The following is a 25,041-nucleotide window of genomic DNA, read 5'->3' on the forward strand; positions in this document are numbered from 1 at the left end:
ATAGCGACCCAATGTTGTCCTCCCACCAACATGGCGGGTCTCTTTTTAATAACTGATTTAGGAAGTTGGTCACTAGCAAATACTCCAAGAAAGTCAATGAGAACCTGTCTTCTTGATGATATCTCAATTATAGAATCATATGTGGCGTAAATAACCGCATTTATTGTGATTTCTAAAATGAGCCTCTAATCTAACACTACCGTTTTTAATGAGCGACGTATGGTCTCCGCATCCTTCATCAGGGTTCAGGTTAAAACAGAAAAGACTATATCCATTACAAAATTTGTCACGGGTTATGGCCATAGCGTTGTTTTTAAGATACTTTCCAGTTGCCAAGTACAATTGATGATACTCCCTGATGGCATTCCCTCTGGTAAAGTTGGGTTGAAAGGGTTTTGAAGGATATTGTTTGCCGTCAACGTATAAACATAAAAACTCTATATCATAATGGTTAAATGTAAATGGGTTACGCGCATAACTACCTGTAAATGCCTCATGATCCACAAATCCTACTACAATAAATTTAGGTATTTTTCCCAAGAATACATTTTCTTGATTACAAACACGAGTGCCCGTTGAGACAGACTCTGTCTATGGGATATTTAACGTTGCCATGCGTTAATGCCTTAGCGTGTGCTAGCTTAACAGTCGGAGATATGGTGACTTTATATAAAAAAACAGGCTTGCTGACATAATGTTAACCCGTCTACAGTGTTGCACATTAAGCAAAATTTGTTTTTAGCTCTTATGAATTTTATTTTGAGGTCTACTCCATTTATCATTAACTTGTCTTGAAAAAACAAGTCAGAATGTAATGTATAATGTGTTGTATTAGCATTCTTTTAACTAGTCCCTTGTTGCGTCCTCCAGCCGTTGCGTCCTCCAGCCGTTGCGTCCTCCAGCCGTTGCGTCGTCCACATGACCTGCTGTATCCATGCGAAATAGTCCAGATCCAAACTGTGTCTGCAGAGCATCCTTTCCTTAGCCCACTTCGTCTGCTTGATCCAGGTTTCCACCATTAGCTTTGGTGATTTTTACGTGCGTGTACAGAAAAGTTTTGTTTAGATCAAGGTAGTCCGCTGTACTAGCTGGAATGAAAAATTCAAGGGGTGCAGATTCTGATATCGCAGCTAGAGTTGAGAATTCGACGTAGACGCATTTCTCAATACTTGTTTGTGTTAACGGCACCATAAACAGGTCTAGCTCCGACTTAACGCACTCTTGTGATAGGCTATGTACCAACGACATTCTTGTTAGAAAATGTCTCTTGTCTTCTGACGTTTTGTCGACTTGCTTCTCCTTGCTTGTTTATTTTTTCTAGTCTTAGTATGGGTCTTCTTATTTGTTGTTCAGCTACGCCTCTTTGGTGGGGAACTCCCTCTTTTCCCTGGAGGTCGTTTTATTGGTCAGGGAGCCACGGCCACTACACCCGACCCCTATTGATGTCTGTTCATGATGTTAGTAATAACATCCGTAGCTATGTTTTTAGCAGCTGTCTTTAAATGAGGGGTAACAAATGTAAATCCTTTCTTGAGTAAGGGGAATGCTAATCTAAACAGACCCCTAAAGATACCCCCTAACCCTGCACCATACTGAGCACCGAGCCCGCTGCATCCTGGTAAATCACCACCCGCTTGGGCTGTATAATATGCAACGTACTTGTCCGCATTGTGAGCATATGGATGGTACATGTTTGCTCCTTGTCTAATACTGATATTTTCCGGGTCTAAAGTGTAGCTTTATTATCACTTTGCCGTACGTAAAAGGGATATGTTGATTCTGATCTGTCTTGAGAGGATGTCGCGCCAAATACGGCATCTGTGTCAACACTGTGTTAGTTCGTGGCTGAGATCTAAATGTTGCAATTCCCTCGTGAGTTTTAAAAGCCGCTCCAGGGATAAATCCCAACATTTGTGCAAGTTTTCCTTGAAACGTTAATTCTACGTCTCTCGTTGGTCAAATGCTTACTCTGTTGGTAATGTTGTTGTAATGAAGCTCAATGTGACCCATGTCGTTTTCAGATAAATAATAGTTCAGCTATTATCTGTGACATTGTTGTATAGAACCCCTGTGTCGCTGATAGAACTACCCTCTTGTTGGATTTTTTTCATACACAACAAATTTTGAGTCTTCTGATGAAAAAGATTTCCATGTTTTTGGATATTGTATTTCTATCAAACCCCCCTCGTATGCTGATTTAAAGTATAAAGGCTTGGATAGTTTTGTTCTAAAGTTTGCTATTGTATTGCTTGGGTAAAATAATCCAGACGAGTTGCTGGGCAGGGTGACAAAATAATCCTCTGTATCCATTTAAGCTCCACCTTTATGGAGCTAAATTAGGGCCAAATGTTTTGTTAATTTGAAAAAAGAAATTGTAATCGAAAAACTAAAACTTGAAATTGAAAACTTAATTTAGAAATACAAGAATGTACTCAAACTAAAAATAAGTTCGCCAATTTTTTTCAGTTTAAATAAAATATTGATTTATTTCTGGAAGTATTTTGAAGAAATTATTTGTTTTTTATTTTTCACTTTTCCATATTTTGATATTTTAGGACTTTTATTTTTCAGTTCCACGTTTTATGTTTTCAGAGTCAAAGCTTATTTTTTTTTACAGCATCAAATCTTTTTTTTACAGCTTCAGATCTTTTTTTTTCACTTTCAAATCTATTTTTCACTTTCAGATCAGTATTTTTCAGTTTCAGACTTTTGGCCCCGATTTTGCGTGGGGGGCGTGGTTTCAACGGAGAGGGGCGTGGAATCATGAGTGACAGTCTAACAAAGAAGGAAGAAGACTCTCCTCAGTCATGTTGCCTTCACGAAACATAGGCACTGCGAGAATCATGGCTCAATGCTTTCTATCCACCATATGCATGTGACTGGCAGTAAACAAACTAATGCCAGTGGCTAAGTTCCCTTGAAAAAGCTGTTTTGGACAATACGTGGGACCAATTACACTATACGAGCAATAAATTGTGCCAGTTTGTGCAGTTCAGCAGCTACACTTTAAGAAGGAACTTCTCCCACTTACACATACGACCATGAACGCACCGCTGTATTCACTCGCCATGGCGTCCGCAGCGCCAAGGCAACCCGCTGGCGCCAGTGCACAGGTAAGACATGTGAAATATATGGGCCGTTTAGAATATATTCTTTGGGGACATTATCCCACAGTGGATAATTATTTTATCGTAGGGACACACATAAAGGGAAAATGCGTTTGAGTTTGACAACTGGACAAAGCTGGAAATGAAGCATCGCTTGGATTAGCATGAACTAAGTTAGCTCCATCCTACTAAAGCTAGCTAGTGTTTTCAGTAACTAGCTAAAGTTCTTTTATGCCTTTAACGTGGATTTTCTTTGTTAACCTCTGTTTGTCAGAATGTCGACCATAACTCGACAGTGTCTTATAAACGTGCTCACACAGAACATCTCTCAGGGACAGCAAGAGCAAGGAAGAATGCAGGAACAGGGATCGTCATCTGTAGACCAAGAGATGGCCAGGTTTTAGATGGAATTTTATTGTTCAAGTTCATTTTAAAGTAATTTAACTAGTTAATATTTTATTTGTACATTTATGACCATAATAAAAAAATTTAAATCATGCAGATCTTTCCCTGGATTTTTCTCAAGAAAAAGTTACCTAGGAAAGCAAAAGATACAGAGTCCAAAGACCTATAGCACACCATATACAAAAACCTGGAGGCCTTTTAGTTTCTATGTTTACCTGTTAAACATAAATTCAGAGACAACCCCAACGTCATCTGAAGAGTCTGAACTTGCTCAAGCAGGGCTTGGAAAAAGACATCTCACCATGTCCAGGGATATGAGTCACAAGGAGGTATTACAGATTAAACTTTGCTCAAAACGTCTTATATTTAAAACATGACCCTTTTATCCTAGTGGTAGGATATTCTTCAAGCATTGAGACATCAGCTCCTAGTCATGGCAGGGAGGACAATAGACAAAAGAACAATTTCTACCTCCATCTGCACTCCATTTGCACTGTTTACTGTGTTAAAAGTTATTTTAATTCTAATTCTATTTTAATATAGGTTTAATGTATGTTTAATGGATGTATGTTTTGTATGCTACTGGATACTTGAATTTCCCTCGGGATAAATTAAGTGTATCTATCTATCTATCTATCTATCTATCTATCATCACTTAGTTATGTTCTCTTAGTTCTTTAGACTACTGCAAAATGAGTACCCTAAGATGCAGGGAGTGACAGGTGGATGGCTGCTCTACAAGGCTACAGGTGAAGAAAAATAGTAATATAATATCCATTTTCATACATTGCCATTCAAATAACTTGGCCAAACATATCTAGTTGAAATAATCCAAACAATGTTGCATTTACAGGTGGTCAGGGTAAAAGGAGACTGATAATGATTCCTCCAGACTCTGATGGATACACCGGAACTCTTCTTCGCAGTGTCACAGGGGCAGGGAAGAACACCCTGTATATTGTGCCTTTGCAGCATGAGTTTGACCTAACTCCACTACCTCCAGATGCCATTGAACTCCAAAGTATGCCAAAAGCACAATGTCAAACTTGCAAAGTGAGTTTTCCTTTGCACATTTTGGCCCTTCATGTTCTGGAGTGCATGGAGTCTCAGTCAGCAGGAAGGATATTGAGGTAAGCTATGTAATACATGTGATGTTGCATTGTACAGCAACTACTGCTTTTCATGAGTTATAACAGAACATTTTCATATGTAATATCTTAGACATGTGAAAACGACATCCAGATAGTTTCAATGACAGCCCCCCCTGTACACCATGACACCAAGACATCTTTGAAGAGGTAAAGTGTTAAATGTTATTGTGTTGCAATGTGAAAAGCCCACATAAACTGTTCTGTATGAGACTGTTGCTAATAGTCCAACTGTTCTGTCTCCAATAGAAAGTTCCATGTCCTATCTGTTTCTTGAAATTTACACCACAGTTTGTAGAGATCCATGCTAGCATGTGTGGAGAAAGGTAATTTGTATGCAGTGTTTTTATGTTCATTTTAAATGTATATGTAACTTGAGTACTTGTTTTATCTATTCGTACTAATATGTGCACAATACATGTGCTTTTGTAGAGAAAAGGACAATCTTAAGATGACTGAGACACCTGCTGCGAGCCAGAACAATGGAGAGGAGCAAATCTAAAGGTAAATACTGTGTTGTCTAAATACATAAACATCTTCATCCTACACAGATCTTAATTCTGCAGGTTTTGCAGTCAACATTAGTAGCTATTTATTGATTCTAAGTTTGGTTTGGCAGTGTTGATGATGTATTGGATGCCATGTGTGGAAGAGTTGACCTAGAGAAACAGTTCAACATCCAAATCTCCAGAACAAACATTCTGGAGAGAGGCCTACTGCAGTGGCAGCGTCAAAAAAAAATTCACCTACTGCTGCTCTGAAAGTGACATTCTTTGGGGAGGCTGGAGTGGACACAGGTGCTCTCCGAAAAGAATTTCTCACAGGTAAAACAAAAGGAAACATATTTGAATCCACAGAACAGTCTCTATGAATAACGGGCAGCTCATCCAAATCATGAAGAAATGTTACATTTTTATTAGTAATATGTCCATCACCTAAGGTCTGTCCTCGAGTTGTGTATTAGGTTTTCTATAATGTACAAAAATTAATATAACCCTAACCCAAATTAGACAAACCCTATTGAAATGATCTGAATGGCTAAATAGAAATACATTTTTATTATCTTGGTTGGGTTTCCAAGTAATATGGTCTAAATTAAATGGCTAATAGTTAATTCACACGATAATAAAATATTACTTGATGTAGGAGACCCTAGACCAACACAGTTATTGTGTTTGTACTTGTGTGAATAGAAATGATTGCAGGAATTGAGAGCCGTTTCTTTGAGGGGCCAAAGCACCAGAGGAGCCCACGATACTCTCTGACTGACTTTGACAGCGGCCTGTACAAGTGGGTTTATTTTTATGCAAGTCGGGACAAACGGTTTCTTTCTGTGAAACATTTTTTAAAACATTAATGCTTAATTTGTGTAAATAGGACTGTTGGAGAGATTTTGGCAGTAAGTTTGGCACAAGGTGGCCCGGCCCCTGCCTTTTTCAGCCCATGGACTTACAGTTACCTCTGTAGTGGCCAGATAAACCCGGCGACTCTCAATACCGAAGCAGTTGCAGATGTCCAGTTGCGAGAGTTAATTGAGCAGGTATGACCTCTGTATGAAGAAAATACTGGGTTGATCAAGTATTCCCTGTCAAACAATATTTTCATGTGTTTACATGGTAAAGAAATTTTCTTCCTGTGATTTAAATTTATATTTTCAGGTTGAAATGTCAACTGAACATTCAATTGAAGGCCTTTCTGATGAAATCATAAATTGTGGATATACTGGAGCTATCTCAGTGCAAAACAAAGAGTCCATTGTTCGGTATGTTAGGACATATATTTCTGTTTGTACAGTAAAATTAATAAAAGGGAATTTTTTTTTTGTAGCAATTGTTTTCCTGTCTACTATTGTAGTGCCATTGTACTCCATGCAGTGCTGAGGCTGCAGCCTATGTTGGAACAACTGAGAGAAGGCCTGCAGCTGTATGACCTTCTTTCGCTAATAAGGCAGTACCCAGATATCTGCCAGCCCCTGTTTGTTCCCGGTGAAGATGTAAAAGTAAGACAAAACTAGACCATTTAGTACTATTATATGAGAATGAATTAAGAAATGCTTAACTGCTATGACATTTAATAATTAAATGGTGACATGATATACAATTTTATCTCATCATAGGTTAATGCAGAGTTTGTCATGGCATCCATTCTTCCTCAACTGAGTGACAAAGGGACTTCCAGGCATCAGATTGAGCTGGAGATGATCAACTTTATTCAGGACTTCCTTTATGAAGCTGAAGGTGTATAGTTGTTAATGTTCTGCAAATCAAATATTCGAAAGCTCAGTAAAATGTGTGTTTTCATGACATTTTGAGCTGTATAATTTTCTGGTACCACCTGTAATTATGCAGGTATGAATATGTTAACGTTATTTTCTACCTGAAAATTTTTGATAATGGTAATAAGTACTATGGACCAGGGTAGTTTTTGTTTTAAGACAGTTGTCACTTTTTTTGAATGCAAGGCTGTAATCACAATGAGCATACATACAGAGAACATACATACAAATGATTGTTTCCCTAAACCCATTGTTCTTAATGAAAACCTTTACAAATCTATCACCATTCTATGTAGAAAGACATCGCCAATAATGAAAGTATATATAATGGCATATATTCATTGTGTTTGGCTAAGATAGTCTTCTCCAAATCATCTTGAAATGTGACTTTTTCTGTTCTTCTGTGGCTGAGTACCTTTGTCTAATTCACTCCTTTAATTGAAAGAACTGCATGGCAGTAAGGAATAACATTTGCAATGGTCACATAACACTTGTTGTTTTATGTTTGCTTCATAGCTAAAGACCAGGTAGATGACCAAGATGGCCTACATTCCATCACACCTGCCAGGTTGCTCCAGTGGATCACAGGCCAAGGTCACATCCCACTTCTTCCCTCAGAGAAGAAGGATTTTGCTGTAACAATCAAGTTTAACCATGACTGTAGTGCAGACTTTGGCCATCACAGTGTGTGTTACCCCGTTGTGTCAGCATGTGCCAAGAATATTGTACTACCTGTAAAACATATGAGGCCTTATGACCAATTCAAAAAGGTTCTAACTGAGGCTTTTCATCTGGGCCAACAGTTTAATATGGTGTAAATATTTACCATCAACTGATGGTACCTTTTTCTAGGTTGAACTACAACCTACAGTAAATGATAAATGTTGCACCAGTTGCTACTGTTTTACTTATGTTCTGATCAATGAAACACATTTCTTAGTAATACGGTGTTCCAAAATCCATATTTGGAAAGAGGAATTAGTCGAGAGTAAACATTAAATTATTGTTTAATAGCAGTACTGTTGAGCATTTCATGCAAACATGTTAAGGTTAAGAAGGTAATCTTGCAACAAGATTTCATAAAAGTAATTAGTTTACATCTCATCTAGATGTCTGGCTAATTGGCATCATGTTGTCTCACTCACAAGTTGCAGCCCAGCACTCTGAGAAGCAGTTAAAGAATGTTTGTACCATGTAGCTTCACTGCTGTCAGTAACAATAAACATTTAAAACAAGTTCAATGTACACTTTGTGTAACACATTAGTGTTAAGCTGGTTTTTGAAACAAAATTCCTGCATCTACGGTACATGATTTAGCACGTAGTTCAATACAGCCAAATAAATGTCTCGCCCATAGGAATCTGATGGTCCTGTAACATCAATAGTGTTCCTTAAGCCTGTCATGTCCTGCTCAGAGAGAGGACATTCAATGGGCGGAAGAATCACTCCAGGACTGCTCACGTCTTGCTCGCTGGCAGTGTTGAAATGAAGATCTGCATCCTCAATTTCCTACATTTAAAATAAAAAGGTCATTTATAAATCAGGGAACATAAAAGTAAATTTATAAAAGTATTAAGAAGACTAATGTGAACAGAACGGATACTATGCTGATGCCAGTATCAATACAGTATCAGCTCCTTTGTATTTTATTCAATGCGACCTAAGCTGTTGTTCAGCTTTTAAACCATTTTAAGCACTTTGATATTAGTAAACATTCAAATTCTCTGCAATGTGAATTTAGAAAGAATTAGCTCTGTTATCACTTTCATTAATTTGATACTGATTGCAAACCACATAAAATCAGTTTTTATAAATTATATAAAATAATGATGCTACAAAATGAACTTTACATTATCTTGCACCAACTTTTCATCAGTAATGTAATACACCATGAAAATATAATTTCCAAGCTTTATCATGGAGTAAGTTTTCAGGGATTTCTTTACAGTGTTGTACAGATATTTTAAACACAATGGTTGTGTTTAAAATATTTTAATTAAATGAAACAACTGTAATAATCAATACAAACAAAATGTAATTAGTACCTCTGTCAGGTCTGGAGCATCAACAGGATTCAGGAGGAGCCCCATCATCCACAGTTGTTGCGGGGACAGATTCTGCTCTGTTCTCAGAGGGTGATTATCCCACCCCACCCTGAAGACATCGAGATCCCTCTGCAGACGTGGAAGAAACACATGCTGGGCACAGAAAAGATGGATGCTGTCAGAAGGATCTAGAACACCTTCGTCCTCAAGGCTGTGAAGAATCTCGTAGTGCACATTGGAAACAGTCATCCAAACATCTCGCCACAAACGTTCTATTCTGTTAAAAGAAAACATAAAATTATCTTCAAGTGGGTACAGTACATTTGAACTTGCACTTGAACTTGTGTAAAAAATAAATGGAACATGGAACAAAGGTAGCCCAATTTAGATGAATTTATTGGACAACCGTAAGTGAAAGTTCAAGCTACTGCTCTTCCCTAGACTAGAAGACGGATATAAAGATGCCATTGTTAATACTCTGGTCACATACTAGGACATGATCCAGTGGTAGGAGTGGGTCGGTTCAAACTGGTTTGATATTCAGCCAAACACCAAACCGAACCTTTAGGTGTCACATTGAACGCAGCAGATGCTCTCCAAAGTGACACTGAACGATGACAAGAAATAAACAGAAGAGCTGGTTCCACCGGTTACTTCAAATTAAACTGGTTTGAGATTCTAAACTGCACCGGAATAGTAAAAATAGAAATCCACCTAACTCTATCCAGTGGTAAGAACACTTGAAATACAGAAATACAGTAAAGTCAAGAAACCATATAAAATACATAACCGCCTCACAGGCTGTGAAAAGCACACTATCTAGTGATATCTGGACCTAGCTATATTAAATATATTACGGCTTCCAGTCAGATATACATTTCTTTTGATCTATGTGGATCTGACTTATTTAGAAGAGTTTAATACTTGCCCTATTATGTGCCTTTCATGTTAGGTGTTTTATGTGGTTTCTTTGTTTTGACTTTATCTTTTTCACATTTGGATCTGGTAAATATTAAGTGCCCAGAGAGTTTGGAAGAGTGTGCAGACCTTTGCTTCATGTTTTGTGTTGTTTGTTGTTGAGGCTTCTGGATGTGTGTGACTACTTCGCAGTACATAAAGAAAACATACCTTTGGTAGTGTACACTCTTTCCTGACAGGAAACTCCCCCTTCCACAGCCTCTAATGGTGAACATGCATCGCGCAACACCAACGTTTTCCACTCCTTGGTCACCTCTTACTCTAAAAAGAAACCGTCACACATAAAGAAATAAAAAAAAGTTTTTAAATAAAAATGCATGATTAAATGTTTCAAAAAAATAGAAGATAAGCTAACTTCTAACATCTTTATGTATTATAAAAATACAAGAAAAAAATCCAAAGCACTCTCTTTTAAATAAATAAAATGCCTTTATTGTAATGGTATTTACAAAATTTAAATGCCCACTTAAACGTGCTTTGGCATCAGGGAGATGCCAAAATGTGTTTTAGCACGCATTTTAATTCTTATATAACCATGCCATTATAATAAAGGCATTTTAATTGTTTAAAATGCCTTTTGTTTATGGTCATCTTACTGGACAAAACATTGTTTGAGAACTTTAAAATGAAAAACCCTGTACATCCTTAACAAGCAGTTGATACACAAATGACTGAGGTAGGAACTACCACAGTGAACCACACTTGGTCTTACCTTAATGGAAAGCCATACTTCTGCACTGCCTCCATGAAGAAATCAAGTGCAGTGGATGCTTTATTATTGGTCGCAGCACCTAGGTACATGATCTGAAGAAGAGAATATCATTCACTGGAAATTAAATGAAAGCATTTCATTTTTCAAACCTATAACAAGAAGTAGAACCATGTCTGTCATTTTGAATCTCATTTAGTAGTCATCATACCTTTCGTGAGAAGCCATCAATCCCTCCAAAAATAACAAGGCCATATCTGTTGGGGGGGACGACACTGAATCAGTTTGATGTAGTACTTGTGTAAATTTCTTTGCTGATGCAAAACAACAGTGTTAAAAATGTGTTCAAGTTTTTGATTACAATTTCTTTTTTCAAATTAACAAAACATTTGGCCCTAATTTAGCTCCATAATCCTGAGTGGGCTTGTTCCCAGTAAATGTTTTGTTCTTTGCAGTCAGTGCACTCCTACAAATAAAAGCTGTAGTTGTTTTTTAAGGAAAAGGTCAACTAGTGTATTTGAAGAAAAATTGCCCAACATATACAGATACATAACACATTAAAACAGGATTTTTATGGCCGCTTGCCATAATGCAAACACATTTTTTACATCTCCTCCTACACCGCTTGGTGATAGCTCCTTTCCTTTTCAAGATATTGACCAATAAACGTGTAAAGGGGCGTGGTGCAGGACATAAATAGACAAAGATCCACAACTGTTGTTCCAATCATCACAAAACACACAGGATATGTCCACATGAGTGCCGGAAATATTCCTTGAAAGTTTCATTCAAATCGACCACTAGGTGGCGCTTTAAATGCATCGTAACTAGACGTGAAATGATCAAGCTATAGATCAGAAAATGGTTGTCCAGTTGTTACAAAACGTACAGGATATGTTTTATAACAATGTTGAACCGTATGTGTGAAATTATTTTGATGGCGATATTGGGGAAAAAAGGTATGAACCCGCGAATCGCCGCTTGCGGCTATATTTATTATTATTATTATGTTTTTTTTTTCTTAATGTCTGTTCCTTGGACTTGAGGCTGCAATGAGGGTGTGATGGATTTATTTGATGGATAATGACCTCCTTAAAATGTGAGCAGTGCTGAGGAGGATCTTCTGGATTTCTTGTATCTTAATGTTACCAGGGATTTTGTTGGTGTACTTTTCCATCCCTTTCTTGACCAGACTAAGAGCACCCATTACTACTGGAATTGTTGTGGTCTTCATCCCCCACATTCTTTCAATTTTCTATCTCCAGATCTTTATATTTGGAGAGTTTTTCTGTGGTCTTCAGGGAGGTGTTTGTTTCATTATTATTAAATAAAAAGTATTGAAATAATGAGTCCCAAGTCTACGTCAATATGGGCCACCTGGATCAGTGACCCTGAAAGGGGGCTAAAATGCCATGCTGCAGAGATGCCGCATTTCAAGCTCTCATATCCAGTCTCTTGGCAACACCCCAGATCTTACAACCATAGGTGATGGTCTCATCAAAGATTTCCCAATATTTATAAACTCTAACTTGTGGCAAAGTTCTCAGCTTAACAGTTTGAGACAAGGCCTGCATATAGTAGCTACACTGAAAACAACAGTAAGTCTCACTTTCAGTTGTTACTGTCAGTTTTATATCAGTACCATCCTTTGGGGCATATTCCCACCTTTTATATGGGTGGCTTTCCAAGAGAAAGTCACATCAACCCATGCTCTTCACAAGCCACATACATGTATGTGGAATGGAAGGCTTTGATTTCTTTAATATAAGAATAAGAGAAATTTGCACTTCTATGAGCAGAATAAAATATGCATTGTTTCCTGGAAGGGTGTGATCTGTTCAGTAGCTCCATGCTTCAGTTCCAGTTGTGAAACACCTATCTGTAGTAACAAAGAACTAGGGTGTGACACTTTGACAGTATCTAGAATGTTTGTCATTTAAGGACAAATCTCTCCCACTCCTTGCAGAATCTGCCATCTCAAATATAACAATACCAATTACCTTCTGTCCAGATGCTTGTAGCCTTTACAATAGTTTTAAGAAGGTCTACAAGGTCTGTCTGACATAGTGATGTATTGGTCGGTGGCAGTTAACGCACGCTGTCTTTCTTAAGATGTACTATCTCTCTCTCCTCTATATATCTGTCACTCTCTTTCAAAAAAAACCCAACACATTTGTCATTTGGTTTGCACTTATGTGTTACTTCATGCAACCTTGTGGCCCTTGTGGCTGGATTTTACCTCATTAGTATGCCGCTTTGGACAAACAAATATATGTAGATATAACGTCTGTAAAAGTGGGATGTAACTAATGAGAACAGTTCCTAGTGATCAGTGTTATTTTCCATCACGTAACCACACTGTTGCTGAGGTCTAAAACTGTAAAATATATTTTTGGTTAAAATGGCAAAACTCCACTGCATGGCAAAATGACACATTAAATTAAGCCTTGCCATTATTATGCATGTTTACTTTATTCCTCATCAGTTTTGAGAATTTCCATGAAGACCAGTTAGGCTAGAAACCACATCCTGTCTCAACCGTCATGCCCCTTTCCCTCCTTCATCACACAATCTCAACAAACTACAGAGGAGGAAAAGAATAAGTGAATGATGTGAAATTAGACAATAAAAAGAAGTGTGTGTGTGTGTGTGTGTGTGTGTGTGTGCTGTATTCTTATCATTACATATCAGCTGGCAGGATTGTTTGGCAAGTGACAAACAATGTGGGTGTCTTGTTGTACACTCTGTGAGAGGGCTATGGAGTAATGATTGATCACAAGGCAAGGGTGTCATACAAGCCTCCAAGCTAGTGTTTCCACAGTAACAGAACAACTAAAGCTCAGTTCATGAATGAAAACTTAATTTTGGTTAATACAGTAGGAATATTGTTGGTAAGCACATACACATACACCAAAAAGATGTCAGGCATAACATATACATTGCGCACACTACAAACATTAGTGACAAATAGATTTTTACTCCTTTTTCTGAAGGCATACCAGAAGGAATTTCCGGACATTCCCATCGGATATTCCGGACATGAGCAGGGACTCTACATTACTTTGGCTGCTGTGGCGATGGGAGCAAAGGTCGTGGAACGTCATGTGACCTTGGACAAGACCTGGAAGGGAAACGACCATGAAGCATCCCTGGAGCCCTCAGAGCTGGCAGAGCTGGTCCGAACCATCCGACTGGTGGAGACTGCGATGGGATCACCTGCCAAGCAGATGTTACCCTGCGAGAAGAACAGCCATGATAAGGTTGGTTGGATTCATTTAGACCCCCCCCCCCCCCCCCACGTTCTATTTAGTTTGCACATGATGGTTGGTTTACTCCTCATAGGGAGTACTACTCAGCTGGTGAAAACACTTGTGTAATTTTTTCTGTGACTCTCGAGGGAGCGTTTCATAGTGTAAGCAAATAACCATGATGATGGCATCAGGGTTATCTCAGCTTGGACTTGGGGATGTCAAATGTTTATCTGAAAGCTGTTACAAGCTGGTAGAAAAGAGTTTGAAAGACATGGGCATTTTCCAGTCAGGTAGGGTGTAGTAATTAAAGACGCCACTGAGTCGCTTGCAAGTCCACCAACTTTATGGAAGTGCAATACGAAATCATTCCTTTAATTTAACCCCAGTTTAGTTTTAACTGAAAGGACTTTTCTCACTACAAATCCATTTGGACTGGAATGACTGAGTTTTATATTATATATATTATAAAAATACTCCAACAGTAACTTATTATGCTTTTCTGTAAGTAATATTCCTGTTGGGGACAACAGATATTTACCCCTATTAACAGGAAAAATGCCTAAAATAACATACCCAAAATGAATCAGGAATAACTCCTCAATTATTTGGCCTAGATGCATAATTATGCTCTCCTTTGAAAGGTCAAAAGCTAAGGAATATAAATCCATCGAAATTAAAATATTTTACCATTACAGACTAAATGGAGATGCAATAAGGAAAAAATATTTCCTCCTCGCCTGGTAAAAAAGCTATATTTTAAATGCAATAAACCATCAAAACCATCATAAGATAGATAATGCAAATGAACAGGCCTATCTTCTAATACACCTGGAATGCAATTGTAACTGTAAATTTGATGAAAATAAACAAAAATACAACAGTTATCATACAATATTTTCAAAATATACTAGCAATATTTACTGTTTAAATTTTGACTTTTATTGGGAGTTATCTTTAAACACTATTTATGTCCATACAACTACATTCCAAATAACATAACATTGAAATATTGATAAAAACATTGAATATTCATCAACATTCCGGTCATCAAAATTACTCCCATGCTTTAGAGGCATGTAGCTTGAGAAAGGAACATCCCACAGTGATCCAGACTGAGCAGACCTTTCGTTTGGTTATCTATGTAGCTACTACGGGTCGGCCATCAGACTGCGAAAAAGACGTTTGCGTTCCAAAGCGGCATTTCTCCTGCTCTGCAGAATAAGCTGACAGGCACAGTGCCCAGGTATTGTGCAATAATCAAGATGGCGCCCGGAGATATTTTTAGCAACAGATCAGCTGATTTTTGGACTTAAAACAGTAAACAGGCAAAAGTAAGTCAGTGGTTTTCATGGTTTGCGTGCTGCCTCTGGTACCAGGGGCGTCGGTGTTCATTAATATTATAACTATCCACTAGACAGGGTGTCATAATTACACCAGGTCTACTTAATAGAGAGAGTTTTGGTTGATGCATTTAATGATGTATTTAGAATCCTGCTTAAGTTCCCAAGATGGACAAGTGCAAGTCACATATTTGTGATAAGTAATGTAGCCTACCTGGTCTTCATGCTATATTGCGGAATTTTATGCATAAATTTATGTCGGATGATTAACTCAAAAAATGTAATGACTATAGCTTTAACTGAACCAACAAAAAGTGATTAAAAGGTATTCCTCATGTTTTTGGAAACACTGGAACAAATGTCTATATGTGTTTTAATCATGGTGGAATGTGTTATAATATGATCTGGTGCTTAATTCTGTACTGTGTCTTGTATTGTGTCTTTTATTTATTTTTTTATTGATTGATTGATTGTGTTGACATTTTAAAGGGGGTTATGACTATTGTAGGTCTGTCAGGAATGTATCAATACCCAAAGTATCATTACCAATATAATTGATTGTTTTAGGTATTGATCCAAGCAACAATAGGATCATGTTCATTCTATGTTATCAGACATAGATCTACCCACGGTACATCAGGATCGAATGGCACATGAAAGTTATTAACAAAGATTAGAAATAGTGATGTATAAAAATACATCCAAAAATACTCTAGTAATAATGTTGAATTCACCTCAGTATTCATGGAACATTATCTCCCCCATCATAGTATAGTAGCTGATTTAAATAATAATGAAATAATAAAAAGTATCAGTATTGCGGATTCAGGCCCCGGTACAACTTGCTATTAGATTTAAACCAATTGTTTAGGGATTGCCCAACCCTAATTTTTTACATTTGAATGTGTTGTGACATATTGCCACAGTCAGTTTGACAATAACTGTGATGATATTATGAAACGATAAGCACACAATAATTTGATGTGGATTACTCTAGAGACTCCAGCGTGCTCCAAGAGTTGGATCATAGGACTGCTTTCAGCTCCTTTTCTCCATATTTATTCAAAAAACAGCAAACTCAAGTCAAATACTTAACACTTTTAGAAATGATATGAAGAATCAGTAGGATGTTGTATGTAATTGTTTCTGTTGAATTGTATGTCTTAGTTTTGAATGTTTTAATGCATGTTTTTGTTAAATCTTTGTATAGGCATATATATTCACTTGTTTGTGTGTCTACTGTACATGCTAACATGTTTACACAGGGCACAGACTACAAAGAGATACAGGTCTCAGTCTGTTTTACACATTTAAATAAAGTTAAAATGAAACTTGTTTCACTGGAATTTATACTGTCCAATATGATTTTCTTCCCAGTCTGTCATTTTCAATTAATCTGTTGTTTCTTTTTTCTCTGTTTTTGCAACAGTTGGGAAAATCGGTGGTGGCTAAGGGGGCCATCCCCAAAGGCACGGTGCTGAGCCTGCACATGTTTGCAGTGAAGGTGGGCGAACCAAAGGGCTTCCCTCCAGAGGATATGATGAAGCTGGTGGGCAAGAAGATCAAAGTGGATGTGGAGGATGACGACAGCATCTTGGTGGACATGATAGAATAAAGGATCCTCCGCAAAGGTTGGGAGAGAGAGGCAGAGAGACAGACAGTTAGAGAGTGAGAGAGAAGGAAAGAGAGCAAAAGAGAAAGCAAAAAAGAAGTAGACAGGTAGAAGAGTGACGGACAGTGTTGCAGTGTGAACAGAAAGAGGAAGAGAAGGAATTAAAGCGAGAAACAGAGGATTAAGTCTTTGTGTCTTAAGAGAAAGTGACAGACAAGAGATTTGATAAAGAAGAATTGCAGTTAGAGAAAGTCAAATTTCATTAAAGATGAACAGGTCTGAATAGGTCTTAAAATGACTCCACTATGAACCAAAAAGATTGTGTTGGTGTAAAATCACAACAGTCGGTATTCACAACCAACTGTGTTTGCACCCTGCACTGTTTTGCTTTATGTATGATAAAGTCCAAACTGAGAAATGCACCATGGCTGGCTTGTCCTTACTCAATGCCAATATTTATCATATGTGGTATGAACATCATCTCTATTCGGAATGATCTGTCCCTGCCTAATTCTCCCAGCATTCAATCATGTTACAATTATGAGGCGTGGTTAAATGTAATACCTATATCCCAAATGCTATCAGTAAATTTGCCTCTCTATTCCATAGTGTTTATCCTGGTGGTAAGTGTGGTGTAGGCTACTATGCTCTGTGCGCATGTGGGGGGGTGGTTACAGTTATGTGATTGCTGAAACTGAAATGTGTCCCAAGTATGATTTATCCTATTGGATCAGACTATTGTAAAATGTAATTCTGTTTGTTTTTTGCTTTTGTAATTCTTCTGTTTTGTCTCAGAGATTTAACTATTTTGTCTTTTTATTCCTTTTGTTGGTGGGGGGTGCTGTTTCACTTCTGAAGTGGTTATTGCTGTCTTTTTGACTTGTGTTCACTTTGTTGCTGTTTGCTGTTGTTGATCCTGTTAATTAGGCTATGTACACTGTATTTGCTGCTTTCAAATAATTTCAGCATTACATTTGCATTACATTTTGAAAGCACCACATGTGGCCCCTAAATAGTAATCAATGTTTCTGAAATATTAATCTTGCAAATAAAAAGGATGTCACAAATGGCAGTGAAAATGTGGTTGTTATAGTGCTGGTTAGACCATTAGCCCATTTTTAAAAATAAACTCTCCAGATGTCCAGCTTACTCATAAATGTGGATAACAGGTCTTGACCTGCTCAGAGTACTAGGTGCATGGGAGAGTTTTTCACCAGTCAGTGCTATGTTAAGACTATGTTTACACAAAATATTGTAGGCCTATAGCCCACCTTAAAATTGTTGTCACAGCATCCTGATTAATGCTTTTATTTAGTTTTAATTGGTGTGTTTATACGTTTTGCATTTTAATAACTGTTCGTGTGACGTTTCAGAAGATGATCAAGCAGCTAAAGACTTCATTCGTGCCACACCTGCATTTCAAACATGCATACGTCTATGCTTTTATTTGTGAAGGAAATCCGGTTTTTACGTTGAACTACAAAGGCGGAAGTCCGTGTACATCCTGATGTGCAGCATATTATATGTTCCGGTCGGTTTTTCAAGGCACGTCTCACAGCAATTCCTCCGTCTTTTTCTTTGCTAAATAATTTCCTTTTCTGCGATCAAAATGCCCTTAAAGTTTGAGCTGTGTCCCGGTAGAATGATCGGAGGTAACCATCCGTGCTTCATCATTGCAGAAATTGGACAAAACCACCAGGGAGACATTGAGATTGCCAAGAAAAATGATCAAAATGGCAAAGGTAATAAAATGGACACGTAACGTTAAAGTTATCGGTTTATTTTGAATGCGAGAAAGTGCACTTGTTTTGTTCTTATCTTGACCAGCAAGACCTCACACAAAGGACCGAGCAGACTCGGAGCTCAATTTAAAAATGTGCCAATTTAACATATTGGTCGCCTATACACGTCTGAATGAGTAACGCTAACTTACATTGAATGCGCATAAACTTTACTAATGTATGTTTAGCGACCTCTATGCTTGAATTAGTAGTTGAAATTATAATGCGCTGATTAATGTACCATCTATATGCAAGTCGGCTGAATGATTATTGTAAAACATGTTAGCTATATTATAGAACGTTAAATTCCCAGATTTGTGAATGGAGTTTGGTTTACCTGGCACATAGTGGCATATATAGCCATACTATGGCTTCTGTATGTGTGCTGACAGCACAGTGTTTTTTGTTTGTTCAATTCAACAACCTCATAGATGGAAAACAAAACACAAACACATAAGTATTATCCATTATTTTCCATCCATTATAAGCATGTGATCTCCTTTAATCCCAGAGTCCAGCATGATACTACACTTAAAATATATTTAAATAAAATTGTAATAATTCTAATAAATGATCCATGTCCCCTCAAATTAGTACCAAATCACATAATCCTCTCCAGGAACCTTCCTGTCAGTTGAAAGTTGTATAGGCCTATCTGTTGTTTTCTAGGACTTTATAGGAGTCCACAGGGCTCCTAAAATGAATCATTACTATTTAATACATTTTACAAGCTTCCATTCTTTTCTTCTTTTCGGACCTTACTTATATCCACCTTCACAGGACTGTGGTGCTGATTGTGCCAAATTCCAGAAGAGTGAGTTAGAGTACAAATTTAACAAGCGAGCCTTGGAGCGCCCATACACTTCTAAACACTCCTGGGGGAAAACTTACGGGGAACACAAGCGCCACCTGGAGTTCAGCCATGAGCAGTACAGGGAGCTGCAGAAATATGCAGAAGAGGTGGGGATCTTCTTCACCGCCTCAGGAATGGATGAGGTAAGAAAGGTCCTTTTGATTATGCTTTTCAGGCGTTTTAATCAGGCTCAGGTTTAACTACAACATTATCTCTCTTCAGATGGCAGTCGAGTTCCTCCATGAGCTCAATGTGCCTTTCTTTAAAGTGGGCTCTGGAGACACCAACAACTTCCCCTATCTGGAGAAGACTGCCAAGAAAGGTGAGAGTTAACCATCCAAGTGTTCATGTTTATCATCATGTTTATTAAAATGGCATACACAGCGGACAAAATATTCAGTTTCACATACAAAAAAGGATATACATAATTGGACTTGACCGTGAACTAAATTATTTCAACATTGAATTTAATGGTTTCTGTTACAGCTTAAGTTTGCCAGTTGTTCTACATAAATGTGGATAAGGTCAACAGCACGAGCATCTGGTGTTTCATTCAATCTGCTCTGTCTATGAATTACAGTCAATCAACAGTAAAGAGAAGTTTGCTTTCTGAACACATGACGTTTATCAGGCGCGTTGCTTTCTTGTCTGTGTCAGGACGGCCCATGGTGGTGTCCAGTGGGATGCAGTCCATGGAGACGATGCGTCGGGTCTACAAAACAGTGAAGGAGCACAACCAGAACTTTGCCATCCTGCAGTGCACCAGCGCCTACCCTCTGGAAGCTGAAGATGTCAACCTCAGAGTTATTACGGTGAGAAGAATACCTTAGAGTAGCACTCTATATCAAAAGCTTGGTACAAAAACAATAGATTTTTAAAGATTTGTTGTTTTTAGCAGCTGAATTGCACTTTCAGAGATTAAGATTAAACTGTTTTGTTTATGCATTCTTTTAAATGCGTACTACACACAATAGTCCATTAAAGGCACTTCTCTGTATACTTTGGAATAGAGTAGGAAGAAGATGATATTTTTTTGTCTTAGTGACGTATCTTTGCCATGCCCTAATTTAATCACACCATGCGTTGTTCATCAACGGTGATAAATTATCCGAAAGTCCCGCAACACCAGTGAAGCTGGGGCTCTGTCTATTCAGCAAGCGTTCCTCCACTGCCACTACACTACCTACATGCTATGCTTACACATGCGCACTGATGACCCAGGGTTAGGGTTACAATTTTGGATTTATTCACGCACTTCAAAAACATTTATTGAAAGTTTTATTCTTTTTATATATTTATTTACAGCATTAAACATTGAAATTTATATTTTAGGCTCTATATTAACTTATTGGGAGAAAACTGGTAGTTCCATGTAAAATCAGACGTTGAGCACCCCCTTATAGCAAAAATGGCATGATCCTTGTTTCACTGCGATGCTTCTCTGTGAGATTGACAGTTTAATCAGGCTCCGCCCATCGAAGCAACAAATCTTCGACTGTTCGGGGTCAGGCCTAGTATACACGAATGTACTGCAAGTATGTACGTTACACAAACAAGATAAGATGTGTAAATTAATGATCCTAATTTTGTTACCTTTGGACAGGGCTAGCATTTTCCATCCTATTTCCAGTCTCTAATGCTAAGCTAAGTAGCTCCTGGTAGTTTATTATTTTAACTTTATTTTAGTTTCAGTAACCTCATGATAAAAAAGAACAGAATTGAGTTGTTTAGATATGTAGTGTCATACAAAACACTGTATGGATATCTGAAACAAATCATATACTTTTATTTGATGGTCACCTTGTAACACAATAAATCTTTTTAACTCACAGAGAGTGTCCAAACATTTTTATAGTAGTTTATGTCCATAGTTTCCCACTTAATGTTTGACATTTTGGGAGTTGTTGATAGGTGGATTTTGTTAACGTTGGGCAGAGCCAGGCTAGCTGTATCCCCGTTTCCAGTCTTTATGCTAAACTAAGCTAACCAGTCGCTGGCTGTAACTTAAAATTTAACTGACAAATATATGAGGGTGGTATCAATCTTCTCATCTAATTGTTGGCAAGAAAGCCAATAAGCATATTTTCCAAAATGTTAAACTATTCCTTTAAGAGTAGCACTTGTTACCTAACCACTTGTTAAATACAGGAATACCAGAAGGAATTTCCAGATATTCCCATTGGATATTCCGGCCACGAGTCTGGGATCAGTATTTCAGTTGCAGCCGTGACTCTGGGGGCAAAGGTCATCGAGCGTCATATAACCTTGGACAAGACTTGGAAAGGAAGTGACCATGCCGCCTCATTGGAGCCATCTGAGCTAACTGAGCTGGTTCGTTCCATCCGACTGGTGGAGAGAGCGATGGGGAGCGGCCTAAAGCAGATATTACCTTGTGAGAAGCCATGCCACGATAAGGTGATTCCCTCTCAACAAGAAAATACACAAAAATATGAGTCTAATACTGTTTTAAATGTTTTGAAGTGACATATTCACTGTTTAGAAAGCTAGAGAACCTTTAAGTAAACATCTGAGCTATTACTTAATTTCTTTCAACATTGTGCCATGAGAGCAATAATAACGTCACTGCCTTTGCTATGTTGTTCCAGCTGGGTAAGTCAGTGGTGGCCAAGGTCAAGATCCCCAGAGGAACTGTTCTGACTCTGGACATGCTGACGGTGAAGGTTGCTGAGCCCATGGGCGTAGCGGCCGAGGACATATTCCAACTGGTTGGCAAAACAGTGACGGAGGAGGTGGAGGAGGATGAGAGCGTCACGCCAGAGGTGGTGGACAGCTACGGCAAGAAGGCCAAGTGCTGAGGATGGAGAGTTTTGAATTGTATAGAAAAGGCACTTAATTTAAAAAGTGGAGATTTAGGGGGGTAATTATAAAAGGAGCCTTATATGAGATTACGAGATTTTGTAGTTTTGTTTGGTGCTGCTGAGATTTCTGACACTGAAGTCATGGATGGTCAGTAAGTTGTTGCATAATTGGACAGAGCATTAGATTGATGGTTTGAAGATATCTTAGCTAGTGTTCAACAGATTACTCCTTTTCTCAAATAAGTAAGTAGTTCTCCTTTGCCAAAGTAGTTTTAATTTTCAAAACTCCGCCTTAATGTAATACACTTGGCAAACAGCCACTTAAATAAACCCACCATTATCTTACTAAGGGCTCAGAAGAAGTTTTAGTGCTGTGGTTGGTACTAGTGCAGTGCTTTTAAAGGTGGCACAAAAGCCAGTTGTTACTGTTAACTAAACATCCTTTGCACTATAGTTTTAGCCTGTACTGTAGAGATTAAATGAATATTGAACACATGAAGCTGCTACTATTCATCTCATCACACCACAGTGGGATCCTGGTCCCTATTTGCCAAACAGTCAGTGGACTCTTCATGTACCTTTGAGCTGTCACGATTGTCAACTGGTGCCAGAAATATCAGTTTGTGGTATCAGGCAGGGGTTGTACTTGTGCAGTTTCTTTGAGAGCAGAAAAATAAAACTAGTGGCATAGCATGGCCTAATGACCACTTTTACAGTTAACCTTGTTTTTGTAATAAACCAGACTCCTCCTTTTTCTGGCACCCGCAACGTCCTCTTAAGTGTGCTTCCAGGGTCAGTGATGTTAATGCACATTTATAAATGTTTATATGTTAAATCTGTTGAGACTGAAATCTCCAAAAAGCTCCAAATAAAACATTGCCCAACCCATTGATGTTTTCTATGTCTTTGTAACAATGCTTTGGTGTTTGGCTGGTGCTAAACTTAGAAGTACTCTTATTATCATGGCAAGTTATTTATGTAGAGTAAATATTTTCTGTATGCTATATTGTAACAAGCGACTTACAACTGCTATATGTCAGAGGTCGCACGCCTCTGGAGCAACTAGGGGTTAAGTGTCTTGCTCAGGGACACAATGGTAGATGGGACACAGTGGGGGTTTGAACCCAGGTCTCTCACACCAAAGCCATGTGTCTTACCCATTGCGCCATCACCACCCCACCACAGTAAGAATGCATTGTTTTAGATCTGGAACAATTTAGTTCTGATGGATCAGACCTGTGTGGATATGGAGCGCGATAATAACAGAAAGGCTCCCAATTACCATCTACATTGTAAACATTACATTCTACATTCTTGGGAATAAATGAAAGGTATTTACAGGAAGAGACTTATTTCTGCTAGTATTTAATACTGCTACATTGAAAGTGCAACAGATACAGTTTATACATGCTAGATGCAGATGCTCCTTTTATAATTATTAGGTGTTGCATTCAAATTGCAATAAAATCACCCCCAGTTAGAAGCTACTATTCTCTAACACCATTGTGGCCAATTTTATTAAAGCATTAAATCATATCTATAGATCTATCTATATAGTATCAATAAAGACAGTGGCAGATAGCTATGCCCCCTGCAAGTGATCGTGTTCATGCTGCCCCTGTACACATACTGTGCATATTGCATACTATCATGCTATCTTGCTTGACATTATTGGAGCAACTCTACTTTTGTCATGTGACTCTTCAGGGTGGTCTTGGGGTCAAACAGGTGACCTGTTGTATTATGAGCTTATATCAGCTTCCATGTTCAGGGATTTTTCTAAGACATCAAAACTATAAATTATTTTTTACCACAGGCACACACACAAAAAAACCCCCTTTGTAATCTGATGTTGTGGAGTCAAGCAAGTCTCCAACTGATTTGGTATGAACACCATCTGCAGATGCAGGAACATGTTTGTTATTGCAGGTGTTAATGTTACATGGATTGTGTTTAGACTGTCTTAACAGTACACACAGAGCACAAAGGGCATCTAGATACACCGAGGTATTCTACCAAATCCCAAGTTAACAAGGAGAAGATCACCGTCAGAGCTTGCAAAGGGATTTCACATTTGCTTTCATGCTTGCTTTAGTGCTCACTTTAGAAACTTAGTTGGTAAGAGTGAGAAGGGAAAGGTCACTAAACATCTGGTGAAGTAGTACTTCTCAGACACAACAATTTAACATTTTGAGATGTTATGGAAATAAATCTGAAGATTTCTGGCACTTCTTTGGACAACAAATAAAAGCAATGTTGCACTTGAGCCACTAGAGAGAGCTGTTAGTCTGTTGGAAACTTGTCTGTCTGAGCCAAGTCCTTTAGTTTCATGGTGGTATGAGCTGGCGGTAGATGGTGGAGGTAATTAAAACAAATTAGCTACTGATATCATGAGCCTCATCGAAGATTAACAGAAGTTTAACTGTAACACTTAAGTTAATCACTGCGAGCCATCAGCCAGACAAACTAATATTTACCCCAAGCTCCTGACAGAAATCTGAGGAAACACTTAAAATGTGTCAGCTGCGGTTCATAAGAGGAAACAGTTGTGATTCTCCTGGTCTGAACTTCAGTTGGGTGCTCTGCTTTAAAAGAAACCCAGCAATGTCTGTACTGTATGTTAGCTGTGGCATCCTCATTTACCCAATTCCAGTTCAGTGTTCATAAAAATAACAAGCCTTAAAGTGAAGCTTGTCACTGATTATGCCAAATGTACTA

General features: G+C 38.1%; 3 protein-coding genes and 3 long non-coding RNA genes across 9 annotated transcripts; 4 read left to right on the forward strand and 2 right to left on the reverse strand.

Moving 5' to 3' along the window:
* The first annotated feature begins 2,624 nt into the window (after positions 1-2,624).
* Positions 2,625-4,599, forward strand: LOC119899373. Its single transcript, XR_005443821.1, has 3 exons — positions 2,625-3,113; positions 3,747-4,261; positions 4,366-4,599. It is a non-coding gene; the product is annotated as an uncharacterized LOC119899373 (long non-coding RNA).
* Positions 4,600-4,888: 289 nt separating this feature from the next.
* On the forward strand, positions 4,889-8,170 carry LOC119899374 (G2/M phase-specific E3 ubiquitin-protein ligase-like). Of its 3 annotated transcripts, XM_038713918.1 has the most exons (9): positions 4,889-4,986; positions 5,093-5,164; positions 5,280-5,484; positions 5,854-5,950; positions 6,038-6,200; positions 6,319-6,422; positions 6,515-6,659; positions 6,777-6,897; positions 7,452-8,170. In XM_038713918.1, the coding sequence occupies exons 4-9, from the start codon at positions 5,856-5,858 to the stop codon at positions 7,751-7,753; spliced, it is 930 nt and encodes a 309-aa protein (XP_038569846.1). In that variant the 5' UTR covers positions 4,889-4,986; positions 5,093-5,164; positions 5,280-5,484; positions 5,854-5,855; the 3' UTR covers positions 7,754-8,170. The 3 variants fall into 3 exon arrangements, 2 of the variants coding, with proteins under 2 accessions (XP_038569846.1, XP_038569847.1); XR_005443822.1 differs by having other exon boundaries at positions 5,854-6,200; positions 6,535-6,659; XM_038713919.1 differs by lacking the exons at positions 4,889-4,986; positions 5,093-5,164; positions 5,280-5,484 and having other exon boundaries at positions 5,501-5,950.
* Positions 7,925-10,108, reverse strand: LOC119899377. The gene is made up of 2 exons (XR_005443824.1): positions 8,981-10,108; positions 7,925-8,444 (listed from the first exon to the last, which is right to left on the reverse strand). It is a non-coding gene; the product is annotated as an uncharacterized LOC119899377 (long non-coding RNA).
* A 14-nt stretch (positions 10,109-10,122) lies between these two features.
* Positions 10,123-11,012, reverse strand: LOC119899376. Its single transcript, XR_005443823.1, has 3 exons — positions 10,879-11,012; positions 10,671-10,762; positions 10,123-10,219 (listed from the first exon to the last, which is right to left on the reverse strand). It is a non-coding gene; the product is annotated as an uncharacterized LOC119899376 (long non-coding RNA).
* A 2,300-nt stretch (positions 11,013-13,312) lies between these two features.
* Positions 13,313-17,942, forward strand: LOC119899378 (sialic acid synthase-like). Of its 2 annotated transcripts, none has more exons than XM_038713920.1 (2): positions 13,313-13,927; positions 16,688-17,942. In XM_038713920.1, exons 1-2 carry the CDS (start codon positions 13,514-13,516, stop codon positions 16,871-16,873), a joined length of 600 nt encoding a protein of 199 aa, XP_038569848.1. In that variant the 5' UTR covers positions 13,313-13,513; the 3' UTR covers positions 16,874-17,942. The 2 variants fall into 2 exon arrangements, 1 of the variants encoding a protein (XP_038569848.1); XR_005443826.1 differs by lacking the exon at positions 13,313-13,927 and adding an exon at positions 15,007-15,249.
* Positions 17,943-18,479: 537 nt separating this feature from the next.
* LOC119899379 (sialic acid synthase-like) lies at positions 18,480-23,153 on the forward strand. Its single transcript, XM_038713921.1, is given in 7 exon segments — positions 18,480-18,590; positions 18,592-18,612; positions 19,432-19,647; positions 19,727-19,826; positions 20,162-20,316; positions 21,653-21,919; positions 22,111-23,153. Coding segments are annotated over 7 exon segments (1,080 nt in total). The 3' UTR covers positions 22,321-23,153.
* The last annotated feature ends 1,888 nt before the right edge of the window (positions 23,154-25,041 follow it).

This window comes from Micropterus salmoides, unplaced genomic scaffold (genome assembly GCF_014851395.1).
Source record: "Micropterus salmoides isolate LMB-PRFRI ecotype aquatic unplaced genomic scaffold, ASM1485139v1 Ms_hic_scaffold_12, whole genome shotgun sequence".
Lineage (NCBI taxonomy): Eukaryota > Metazoa > Chordata > Actinopteri > Centrarchiformes > Centrarchidae > Micropterus > Micropterus salmoides.

Bases quoted from the DNA above. Each gene is read 5' to 3' on its own strand.
- LOC119899374 (XM_038713918.1), top strand. From the start codon at position 5,856: ATGATTGCAGGAATTGAGAGCCGTTTCTTTGAGGGGCCAAAGCACCAG. The intron at 5,951-6,037 runs GTGGGTTTATTT...TTGTGTAAATAG, and splicing joins TTTGACAGCGGCCTGTACAA to GACTGTTGGAGAGATTTTGG. The intron at 6,423-6,514 runs GTATGTTAGGAC...CTACTATTGTAG, and splicing joins AACAAAGAGTCCATTGTTCG to TGCCATTGTACTCCATGCAG.
- LOC119899378 (XM_038713920.1), top strand. From the start codon at position 13,514: ATGAATGAAAACTTAATTTTGGTTAATACAGTAGGAATATTGTTGGTA. The intron at 13,928-16,687 runs GTTGGTTGGATT...TTTTTGCAACAG, and splicing joins AGAAGAACAGCCATGATAAG to TTGGGAAAATCGGTGGTGGC.